This window comes from Mercurialis annua, linkage group LG7 (genome assembly GCF_937616625.2).
Source record: "Mercurialis annua linkage group LG7, ddMerAnnu1.2, whole genome shotgun sequence".
Classification (NCBI taxonomy): domain Eukaryota; kingdom Viridiplantae; phylum Streptophyta; class Magnoliopsida; order Malpighiales; family Euphorbiaceae; genus Mercurialis; species Mercurialis annua.
In genome coordinates, this window is record NC_065576.1 from 7,396,877 (window position 1) to 7,409,231 (window position 12,355).

A 12,355-nucleotide genomic window follows, 5' to 3' on the forward strand; every position below is an offset into this window, starting at 1 on the left:
TTAGAAATTGCAGATTTTAGTTAAGGGAAAATTAGGCAAATGCTCAGCAAGTTTAAGCCATTCTGGTTCAAACACTTGGCATGTTCTCACGGCTATTAGATCACAATTATTCATTGAATCTTGGAAACGCTTATTATATTCAGGAATGGTGAATTCATCAACAGTTATTTTCGTTCCATTGAATACCCGTAAAACTTCAAAAAGGCGATGTGCTACTTTTGAAGGAAATGGAACCCAATTGGGAGCTACAATGTAATCTTCAACATGTTTGTGATGGTCTCTAGAATTGCCTGAACTCAAATAACACAGAGTTGATGCCAAAAATATACTGAAGTAAACACTGAGGATTTGGAGTTTACGAGCGATATCAGGTACCCAATAGGACACAAAATCAAAAAGGATAAAGTCAGGAAGGGAAGACTCAAGGAATTCCGATAAGGGTTCTCGGAGACAATCATAGGATTTTTTAAGGTAGCAGACATCATGTGGAGTTAAATCGCTTGTTGCTTCTGCATTTTTAGGAAGGTTGTCGACATACGGCAGCGGAAGTTTAACGAAAGTTATTGAAGAAGCTAAATGAGGAGGGAGTTTCGGTAGGCGATCAATGTTTTTAGAAGTGGAAATGAAAGAGATTTTGTGACCCTTTTGAGTAATTTGCTTGGAGAGCTCCAAAAATGGAGTCAAATGACCAAAAGCTAGCCATGGAAACATGGCTATATGAAGCTTGCAATCATAACGGTTACCTTGCACCGGACACCCTTTGACTCCATCTTTCTATAATTATTTCAGAGAAAGCAACTTGAAGGAACAATTATGACAAGTGTGAGAACGAGATGAATGAAAATAGTCATATATATATATATATATATATATATATATATATATATATATATATATATATATGTGACTATTTAAAGCTCAGTGACTATGACTATATATATATGACTATATAAATTGCTATTATTATTATTTAACTGCTCTTTTATATCAACATAAAAACGTATCTTGTAATAATAACTATGAAGTTTAACTGCAGTTTTATTGCAATTTGCAATTTGGAACAATAAACATAAGTGATGTTGCAGTTTCAAGGAGTAACAATAAAAGAAATTAATCCCTCATACTATTTGGCAAAATAACTAGCACATTACAAAAATAATTATTTAATACAATTTTATAAGTCAAAATGCTACTAAACAAAATACTCAAATAGCGTATTAAGCAAAATTCATAAGGATTAGTGCAACTTTTTGAGTTAAAAAAAATTTTGGTTACTGAATTACAAACGTTTTACAGAACAATTACCATCGTTTCATTTGTTATATTTTGGTGGCTAAACTTTCATTTTTACAACAGAACAGAACATTAGTATAGCAATTCAAGTCAAAAATTGCTTGTGACAATAGAAATTTATGTGGTTAGTCAATGTGTTCATTGCCACATAAATATTTTTGGCCTAAATTGCTCCAGTAACCTACGGTTGATGTAAAAAATAAAAGTTTATTTACAAAAATATAATAAATGAAACGATGATAACCATTTCTATAGAAGAACTAGAGTTTAATAACCGCATAAAACTTTAACTCTGATTTTTCCTTATATTGTGTCTCCAGAGCATAATTTTACAATATATCAAGAGAAGTAAAACATGGATCAACTGAAGTATGGACACTAACTATAATTGGCACAAAGCAATCCTTTTCTGTTCTTGAAAGTTGAAACTATTGAACTGTGGAGTCTAAATTAGCATATACACAAATTAAGCATATCTTTCGACAGCAATAAGATGCTGAAGCAATTTGCTTGATATGTTAGAAAAGTTAGCGAGTTATTTACCAGTTGCGGAGGTTAGCTTATTTTCCTCAGAGTCGTGTTTTAAAGAAGCATCTCCGCCCATCAGTTCCTGAAAACCTTCCACCTTCACTGGTTGAGCCCTAACAACGCCCATATTCCTACACACAAAGACATCACAGGATAGAATTCAGCGAATACTCCTATTTAGGCTGGTATATTTCCATATTATCCAAAATTCTTTTCTTACGGTGAATGCATTTGAGGAATTTGCATAGATGTCAACTGCCTGAACTGATTGCTAGATTGAGCTTGGACATTTGACATTGCAGCAAGTTGTTGTTGCCGAAACTGCTGCATCTGCGGATGTCTGGAGTGGATGCCATTGTAGGCATTGCCATCCATTGGCAATTCCGATGGATTTTCAAGTTTCACTTGTACCAGTGGTCTGTCCTTGTCCATATCCATTGCAGGCCGAGGAGTGGACTGCTGACGCCTATGCATTCTCTCTAATTGCTGCTGCTGCTGAAAAGTCAAATTTTGGGGATGAACCATCTGCTGCTGCATCTGTGGATGCATTTGTCTTGGGATCTGTAGCTTTCACCACAAATCATAATAATTTAAATAAGGAAATTTTCATATATTGATCAAAAGGAAAATCATTCATAAATCATAATCCATTCATCAAAGGATTATGTAGTTAACAGAGGCATCCTGTCCTACAGTCACGCAAACAACCTCACCCATGATTACAGCATGATTTTGAGACAATTTCATAACCTTAAAATCTTAATACTGTAATACATATCTTGGTAAAACTATCAGAATAATGGATTAATAAAAGGGTAATATAACCTATAGGATACCAGCTAATCCATAAAAGTAAAAACAAATGAAGATTGTACCAAATATCTTAGACCATGACAAAACATATTTAAAATGGACTATCGAAGAGGTATAGGGGGGTTTACTATAAAGAAACCATTTCAGCTAACATACTTGCTGGGGTAGCCGGAGGGTGCTCTGGTTCTGAGTCTGCAATTGTGACTGGAATCCATGCATTTGTTGCTGAGTAAGTTGAACACTCCTAGTGCCATCCTTAACAAGCTCCATCAAGCTTCCAAGATTACTAGTAGGAAAATGAGAAGATAAATATAACAGATAAACCAACATTATCAATTATTAGCCAATTAATAATAATGAAAAATATAGACATGCTACACCAGCAAAAGGATCAACTCAACATCAGAAGTTGCCAACAGATTAGTTTCGCAACAAATAGCCATTTTTAGTTGCATTATTCACATTAGATTGCAAAGACAAAAACAAGTAAATTCAGATTGCAAGGTGATTTTGATTAGACACATTAATTTTCAATTCAATAATTCTATGTTGCATAAGCAGATCATGCGGTGGTGAAATCACCACATCAACCCTAGTTGCATTTGTCTTCCCGCCATATGATTTATTGGGCTTCAAGCCACTCAATCAAAGGGTTAACAGATGAGGCCAGCTCGAGTTTCCTTGGCGCTTAGGACTAACGCATTTTATATGTTGGCCATTAGTTGCTAAATAGCACCGTATACATATGCAAAGGTAGATGCCAGTGACATCATCGAAATCTAAACGGAGAAGAACATGCCAAAGGAAAGCATTATGAGAATGCATTCTAAGACAATAAAGTAGTTCGCAGTTTTGGCACTTAATTCATTGTGTTTCCTAACATTATAGCATACAAGAGACTGTACATATTGCATATGTTCAAATAAATTTGTTGGAAGCTTGGGAACTTAAAAAGGTAATAGGAAAGAGGGATTTGACACTCACTTAAATCCAGTTGTTTGAAGAAACATCTTGAGTAGGTCAGTCGCTGAACATTGTTTCCTGTAACTATCGGCAAGAACTTTTAAGATACGTCCTAGTTTAGAGATGTGACACCTGAGTGCTTGAGATAAGACTTCAACTGGAACTTCCGTCGCACTGTCAAAACCCGTCCGTGCTAACATGCGTGCCACTACCTTTTGGGAGATCTGTAATGCTTGCTCTTGACCAAGAAGTTTCCTATTTCCTTCAGAACCATGTTTCGTGCGTCCTCCCTGTTCCACACTAATACCAAGTCTCTCTATCACAACAGAACTCCTAGTTTGAGGTAACGAATCAAGAACTCCATGAAACTCAATTTTCTTATTCTCTTGCACTCTGATTATACGTGGCAGTCCGCTATCAGGTACACAATTAGACATAAACATCATTTCGGGGAAAAAAGGTATATCATCATCAGCAGAACTGGAACCATCTAAAACTGAACTTGGATGCATACTTGGCACAAATGAAACACGCCTCCGCTTATGCCTATCAACAAGTCTAAGATAAGTAGACATTTCCTCAGGTGAACGTCTGTCTGAGTCTCTATCCGCGAATGACAATTTGTACGGTCTATTAACTTTATACTTCTCCATAAACTGATTATACCATGATTCAGGCAACTCATCATTCCTAAATCTCTGAGCTATGCTATCCATTTCTGGCTCCTTGTATCTAGACCCAATGCTAAAAGAAGACTTAGAAAGACTCTGCAAAGCACAGTTTATATTGTAATTCAATCAGAAATTGCAGAAACAAGAGACAGTGTGCAAAAGCACACCTTGAATTTATAAGAAATAGAGTAAAGGTAGCACGGACAATTCATTCAATCAACGTGTCCCATTTCGGAAACATTTCGGACACTTGACATTTCGTTCATCTTTTATATAGGAAACTTTAAAATAACATTGTTTCGCGGTATCCGTGTCCAAGTATCCCGTTTCCCGTGTCCGTGAGTAATTAAGTAATTGTTTTTCAATATTTGAATCGATTAGAACCAAGTTAACATGAAAATTGACTAAATAGACTTCAATTCGAACGTATGATAACTGCACTTTTCAAATTGAAATTAAACTGCACATATAACTAAAAATATAATCTATCAGTTAATCAAGAAAAAACCTTAGAAATAACAGCATTTTGGCGTTGATCACCGTCTTCAAACGAGAAGTACACGTCATCACCATGTAACTGCAAATCTAAAAACAGATAAACAATTAAAAAATTAATTTCAGCAGCCATAACAATTACTAATAAACAGAAACAGATTAAAAAACACTCACAGTTAGGATTTAGCTTAGAAACCGCGAGTGAAGAGGAAGAGAAGGGAGGGATAAAATTGGAAGAGTGAAAAAGAGAGGCGCTAGCTTTGTCAAACAGGAGAGCTCGAGCACGGAGCTGGAGCTGAATCTGAGCTTTGGATTTGGAGAGATCAGTTCGCATGAAGGAGTCCCATGAGGAAGGAGAAGCCAGAAAATGAACAAAATTAGGGTATAGAGTGTCGCCGAGCCATGTCCGCCATATGCCGAGCAACTCTAGCCGCCGTGCCAGTTCGAAGCCGCGGCCGTCGTCGCCGAGGAGTGACATTTTTTTCGTTTTCTTTTTGGGGTTAGTTTTGGGAGTTCGAAAAATTTAAAAGGTTAAAGTCGGAATTGAGGATTTATGTGGGTCTGTTTTTGATTGAGAAAAAGGTTATTTCGATCCGTAAACCTATGAATCAGTCTCATAAACTCATATTTAACATATTTTGACAATTTAATCCGCACTCTCTAAAATAAGAATTAATTACATCAAATCTTTGTTTTACAAGCCGGATAAAAAAAACGTTATTGAAAATATCTTTAATTAAGTAATTTATATCATTTCTAATATATTTACTTTTATAATATCTTAGTCAGTTTTATAATATTTAATATCTTTATAAATGCTCTTTTTCTGCTGTAAAAATATAGAATTGTATGTAAATGACTTTATTTTGAAATTTAATTGACTAAATTTTTGAAAATATCATATTAGATTTGCATGAGCTCGTCCCATGAATTGTAAAATCTCATGATTTATTTTTCGTTTTTGATCGAATTTTGAGTTTAATTTGTTTAAGAGATATACACAAGTAATTTTTTTTTTAGAATTGTCACTAGAATTTGATCAGTAATGAAATTTAAAAATGTAATTGTTTGAAATACATTGTTAGCATGGATGACATTTAGAGCTCAAGCACAAAATTATTTTTTCTTTTTTAAGGTTTAATTATGAAAAATATAATTTTATATCCAAATTTTTATTTTTATTTTATAAGATGTTGATAGTAAACGTTACAGTTGAAAGTAATTGACAAATTAAGGAGTTATTAGGCTTGTTTAGAGAAAAAGAATCAGAAAACAAAAAACGCGCCAGGAAGGGGTCGAACCTTCGACCTTCTGCTTAGGAAACAGACGCTCTATCCACTGAGCTACAGGCGCTTGTTGAATACTCTTTCATTAATACTAAGTGAAAAAGTATTAGTAAGAATGTATGGTCTCATATGAATTTGTTGCTTCATTTAGTGTTACTATGAGTGAGTAATATGATTGTCGGGACAGAGACAGTGAGTAGACTAGACGGTGAACAGCTTCGATTAGGTAATGCAATTTCTCATATAAAACAAGTCACTTCCATACAACTCAACATAGACAGCCTTACCCCATTCCCAGCCCTTTAAATACCAACTTGCTTCTCTTGTGTTTTCTGTCTATATATTGCCCTTCTTATCCATTCTATACATTTCTTATGACTATTAGGTTAATTCTCATGATTTCATTTCATCTATATATAGTCCCGGCAAATTTTACCTATTTTCCACCAAAGTTCTTTAATTTCAATCTTACAATCACAAGATTTATGACATCTAAATAGGTATCACACAAACAAAATTACCATGAATTTTGCACATTTTTCGTTCCAAATAGTGTGATTTAAACACTTCCCAAAAACATGCCACTATGTCGGGTCAATTTCTTGTCACTAAACTTTTCTTTCATTTTTTTCGGAATGTTCATATATTTTGACTGACTCTTTATAGCGTGATTTTTAAATAAAATATGAACTTTAAACATTGATATAGAACCATAATATATATTTTTCTGGCAGCTCCATTATCTTTTTTTCGACATTTCAATTTTTAATTGATTGTGCCAAATTTTTAAATTCATATTTTACTTGCAAATCACGCTAAAATTCATAAATTTATTTGCAATTAATCCAAAGTTATATAATTATTGTACGCACACTTTTCAAATGATCCATTTCTACAGAGAAACGATATAAATATATAATACGAAATATTCCTAAAATCGGGTCATGTTTGCTCTCTAATTGATCATTGCAAGAATGATTATTGAAATTGGATGCTATGATCAATGATCATCAATTAAAGATGTTTAGCTTTTAGGGTTTATAGAAATTGCAGGATAATGATATTTTACCAAATTTCAAGGCCCTTCATTGAAAGCAGAAAGTTTGCTACAACTTGCGAACTTTTTGGTTTCTCAATTGCATCAGTATGGTTTATGAGTTATGTAGCCTACCAAATTCCTCAGTCTTGACATGTGAATTACTTTTCTTGATGTTTAAGCAGCAACAACAACAACACATGGCTCTCTCAGATTCTTAGCGGTTAAAAATAAGATTAACCTAGAATATTCATAAAAAAAATAAAAAAATTAACTTAGAATCTAGACTTTTTTTCGGTTAATTGTTTTACAGTTTCAGAATTAAAGAATTTTATCTAAAATGGGGTGACTAAGCTTAATATGGATTTGTTTTCCAAATTGAAATGATGTGAGTGAAATATAATTAGAAAACGATGTGTATTTGTGGCTGGGAATTCTCAATTATTATAGGGATAGAATTGCAACATTAATTGGATGTATACTTTGCCTCCATTTATCAGACATCTCCCATTGCTATAGTTACATCCCAATTATTGGACTTTTAAATTTTAACAGAGATATAAAAAGATAGAACAGAAAGAAAAAAAGAAAACCTAGACAGAAGAATAAGCTAATGGTAGATATTATTAAGGGAGTAAAATTTATATCTTAATTAACCTTGTTTTTTTTTTCAAAAAATTTTTTTTGGTAATAATGAATAACTTCTAAATTACAATAACAAATAAATTTTGTTTACTTCTACTTAATCCAAAGACATTTAGCTTTTGGTCATCCAAAATTAATTAGTGATGGAGTCTGCCTTCTGAACCGGTGAGTGAACCTGCAAAACAGGGTAGAAGCTAACCGGACGGTGGTTGTCCGATTAACTCTCCGATGCTAAAGTCAGTCTAGAGCTTTGAGCAGCGTTTTGAGTATATGAATGTAATTGTGATTCTAGGCATAACTCGTGCTCCTTTTATAGTAGTCGAATATACCTAGTAGAGTTGTATTAGGCAGGTGAATCCTACTTTATAGGGATTCGGCAATATCGTAGAGATTCTCCTGATTTGTCGTGATCTACCTTAATCTGATAAGAGTCCTATTTAGGAACGTCTTCCTAAATAGTCTTATCTTCCTAAAGTAGAGCTTATCCTTCCATATGTAGTGTTTGTGCCCGAATAGGACAATATTTCCATACTTAGTCGTTTACCCGAATCCCGGACTCGATGCGCTCTCGGCGGATCACGTGGGATTCGGTCTTTATGTTACCGAATCTAAAGAGATTCGGCATTTCCTTCATATCTTCGGATCTTCAGGGGGAGTCCGGTATTACCTGAGAGTGGATCTCCTGTAAATCGGCTCCATTATACTTACAATAGGATTCGGTATCCATCATTAGCCCCCCCGCAAGTGAGCTGAAGTAGTTTGGCATTTATGCCTTAGTGGATTTTAGCTCTTTTGGAGCTGAGTTCTTTTATACGGGCGAGTCGTTTTGTATTCCTGGCGAGTCGTTTCATCTTTAGTAAGATTCTGCATTGCCACGTGTTGTCTATCAGTAGAGGGTTATGACTGGATGAAGGACAAGTGTCTTCGTGCGCTATTAGTTGGTCTTTATTTGTAATTATGGGATTTCGTCTTTTCAGTTTCTTTGGTTCAGGCTATATAATTGCTCATTTTCTTTCATTTTCCTTCTTCTTCAACCTTTGCTTTCTCTGCAACTGCTAAATTTTCGATTTCTTCAAGCTTTCTGTGGGTTTCTTTCCTCTGCTGTCAAGATTCCTCGTTTTCAAGTTGCTCCTTATCTTTCTTTCGATCCTGCGTACTTGCTTGCGAGGTATTTTACCTTTTCATTAATTTAATTTCTTGGTAGAAGGCTTAGTTTTGATTTTATTCCTCTTGTTCTTCTTGTTCTTCGTCTTTTCCTTTCTTTTGATCTTTTAGGATTTTGATTTCATCATCACTCCGTGTTTCCCCCCCATTTTAAAATTTTTAAAATGTCAGAAGTAACTGAGGGGGCGAAGGGTGCTCGTGACGAGCTAGAATATACCCAGAGCTCCTTGTCAAGAGAGCAGATACTTGGTTATGCCGAGGAATTTAATTTTCCTGAGTCATATGTTATTCTGAGACCGGCAAAATCGTATCGGGCGAATCATAGCACTGATTCGCCTTTCAAGATAGTAATTTTTCATGAACAGCTTTTAGCGGGTCTTAGGTTTCCCTTAGAGTCTTTAATTGTAGAGGTCTGTCATAATTTGGGTGTTCCTTTGGGTCAACTTCATCCGAACGCGATTCGCCTTCTTTGTTCTTTTATGGAATCGTGTAGGGTTCGGATGCAGGAGCCTTCGCTTGCTCTTTTCCATTATTTTTATGTTTTCTCCCGCCGAAAGGGTGAGGAATTTATTTTTGCGGGTGGTCGACCGAATCGGTCTCTTTTTAGTCTTCCATCTTCTTTGAAGGGTTGGACCCCTAAGTTTTTCTTGGTTCAACATTCTTCTTTTTCTTCTTTTTCGCGGAGTTTTACTTCTAGTAAAGTTTCGCTTACTGATGTACCTGACCTGGCTGATGGGGAGAGGGACTTCGCCTTGTCTTTGTTGTCGGATTGTCGTCTTGATAAGCCCAAGTACAACGTTCTTTTAGAACGATATTTGAGTCGCCGTGAAATACTTTTGGCGGGTCTTCCTTTAGAAGGTATTTTTCTAATCTTTTGTTGTTATGTTTTGTTTTGTAGGATGTCGACTTCTCTTGAACATTTGCTTGATAATTTTCATGTCGATATGACTGTAGATATGGGCGAGGTGACTAGCGGCGTTCCTAATCCCTCTACGATCGCCGTACCGAATACGACGCCTGATTCGGTGAATCCTGATCTTGATCTTGCTTCTGGCGATCAAGTTCCTGCTGCGACTTCCGAGTCGCCTCTGCTTCCTTCGAAGGAATCGGGTCCTTCTCTGAAGGGGTTGCCTACCGCCGGCCAGAAGCGTCCTGCTGAGGACCAGGCTGGAGCTTCTGCCAAGCGTCCCAAGAAGAAGAAATCTTCTGGGGTATCTATCGAGGAGGCACCTCGGTTTGCAGCTTGGGCGGACGCACAAAATCCGCCTCGTCTTTCAAACGTCGCCATTCTTCATGCTTGCATAGAGAATATTATGATAAAAGAGGACATTGAGTCCATTGATCGCGAACATGGCGATAGTTTGGCTGAGTTCGCCTGTCTCGGCGGTTTTTCGGTATGCTTCTCTCTTTTATTTTATATTATGATTTGCTTCTCCTTTTTTCTTATTTGTTGTTTTCTTTCGCAGGTGGTCCAGTCCATCGCTGTTTTGGAGCGCCGCCGAAGGGATGCGGTGGATCAATTGAAAAAGCTCCAGAGAGATTCTGAATCCTGGCTCTCCGAAAAACAAAAGATGGAGGAGGAGGCTGGCGAGGCGACTGGTCTGATCCAACAGCTGAGGTCCTCCGTATCTGCCAAGACTCGGGAGATTTCCGCTTTAGAGGCTCGGGTTCGAACTTTGTCCGAGGAATTCGAGTCTCTACAGTCTTCTTCAGGTGCTCTCACTAAGGAGAGGGATGATCTGAAGAAAGAAGAGGGGCGTCTCCGCCGGCGTTTGGGTGACTCTGGGAGCTTTTATTCCCAAGTCATGACTCAATACCGGTTGGCGATCGGGGCAAAGCTGCGGGAGCAGAATCCTGGCGTCGATCTTTCTGGAGTCAATCAGTTGGATCCTGCTTCTTTGGCGAAGGAGGTGAAGGCGAAGCTTGATAAGCAGAAGCAAGATGCTTTGAAGAAGGCTTAGTTTTTATTTTCTTCTTTTTGTATTTTTTGCTTTTTTGTATTTTTTGCTTTAGTTTTTGCTTTCGCCCTTTTTTTGTATTGGATCGTAGGCGGATCCTTTGTAATTTTGCTTCTGTGAATATAATGATCTTTTGACCATTGCTTTTCTTTAGTTGTAGAGTTAATCTAAACTCGTTTGTTATTTTGAGAAGTTAATCTAAACTTCTGCTGGTGTAATTTTATTTGTAGGTCCGAACGGATCCTTTTATTTATTTGACTCGGACGAGTCTAAATTATTTTTTAACTAAGATTCAAACGACTCTTGTTAAATTGTATGTATTAGGTCTCGAGCGAGCCTATAAAATTTGCTTCTTATCGCCAAATCGCCTTTTTATTTCAAAAATGGAAATAAGTACATGCCATGAATTAATTTTATTGATAATACTTTCTCAGATGCTCTATATTCCAATATCTGGGTACCATGGATCCAGTTATTGTCTTTAGTCTATATGCGCCCTTGCTAGTAGCTTCTTCTATAATATAGGGGCCTTCCCAATTAGCCTGCATTTTCTTCACTCCTGCGTTTCCTCTGCCAACTTCCGCGTTTCGTAAGACCAGATCGCCTCTTTGAAATTCTCTAAAATTCATTCTTTTGTTATGGTATCTTGCAGCTTGCTTCTTGTATGTAGCGGCTCGGGCTGCCGCTTCATCCCTTCTTTCCTCTAGTAGGTCTAGACATAGCCTTGTTCTAGCCTCGTTAGTTTCTTCTTCTAGATAGTTTACTCTGATGCTGGGTATGCCAATTTCTACTGGAATTACTGCTTCAGTACCGTAGGCGAGCCTGAAAGGTGTTTCGCCAGTTCCCTTTTCTAGGAGTTGTTCTGTATGCCCATAGAACGCTGTATAATTCTTCTGCCCAGTTCTCCTTATACTGAGAAAGTCTCTTTTTTATTCCTTGTGCTATGGTTCGGTTGGTGACTTCTGTCATTCCGTTTGTCTGAGGGTGCGCCACCGAAGTAAATTTCAAATTGATCATCAGTCCTTTGCAAAATGCCTTGAACCGCTTGCAATTGAATTGTTTGCCGTTGTCTGCTATTACAGTGTGGGGTATGCCGAATCGGCATATTACTTCGTTCTTGAAGAATTCCTCTACTTTGGCTGCAGTGATGGTTGCGACAGGCGCTACCTCTATCCATTTTGTGAAGTGCTCTATTGCGACGATTAGGAATTTCACTTGGTGTTTTCCCGTTTCAAACGGTCCAACTATATCGATCCCCCATGTGGCGAACGGCCACGGGCTTTCCATTGATCCTTGAGGTACTGCTGGTACACGACTGATGTTGTCGTGTCTTTGGCATTTATCACACTTCTTGACTAGTGTTTTCGCGTCTTCTTTGATGGTCGGCCAGTAGTATCCTTGGAGTATTGTTTTTCTCGCTATGGTGACTGCTCCTTCGTGTGCTCCGCATATTCCTTCGTGGATTTCTTTTAAGATGGATTCTCCTGTCTGAGGCGAGACGCA

General features: G+C 37.0%; 2 protein-coding genes and 1 non-coding gene across 4 annotated transcripts; all 3 read right to left on the minus strand.

The window, feature by feature from the left end:
* Positions 1 to 711, minus strand: LOC126656711 (putative UDP-rhamnose:rhamnosyltransferase 1). Its single transcript, XM_050351318.1, has one exon. The coding sequence runs from the start codon at positions 709 to 711 to the stop codon at positions 1 to 3; it is 711 nt and encodes a 236-aa protein (XP_050207275.1).
* An 848-nt stretch (positions 712 to 1,559) lies between these two features.
* Positions 1,560 to 5,293, minus strand: LOC126655452 (uncharacterized). Of its 2 annotated transcripts, none has more exons than XM_050349649.2 (6): positions 4,938 to 5,293; positions 4,777 to 4,853; positions 3,619 to 4,364; positions 2,791 to 2,920; positions 2,042 to 2,382; positions 1,560 to 1,952 (listed from the first exon to the last, which is right to left on the minus strand). In XM_050349649.2, exons 1-6 carry the CDS (start codon positions 5,239 to 5,241, stop codon positions 1,829 to 1,831), a joined length of 1,722 nt encoding a protein of 573 aa, XP_050205606.1. In that variant the 5' UTR covers positions 5,242 to 5,293; the 3' UTR covers positions 1,560 to 1,828. The 2 variants fall into 2 exon arrangements, with proteins under 2 accessions (XP_050205606.1, XP_050205605.1); XM_050349648.2 differs by having other exon boundaries at positions 2,042 to 2,388.
* Positions 5,294 to 6,043: 750 nt separating this feature from the next.
* Positions 6,044 to 6,116, minus strand: TRNAR-CCU (transfer RNA arginine (anticodon CCU)). The gene has a single exon. It is a non-coding gene; the product is annotated as a tRNA-Arg (tRNA).
* Between the last annotated feature and the right edge of the window lie 6,239 nt (positions 6,117 to 12,355).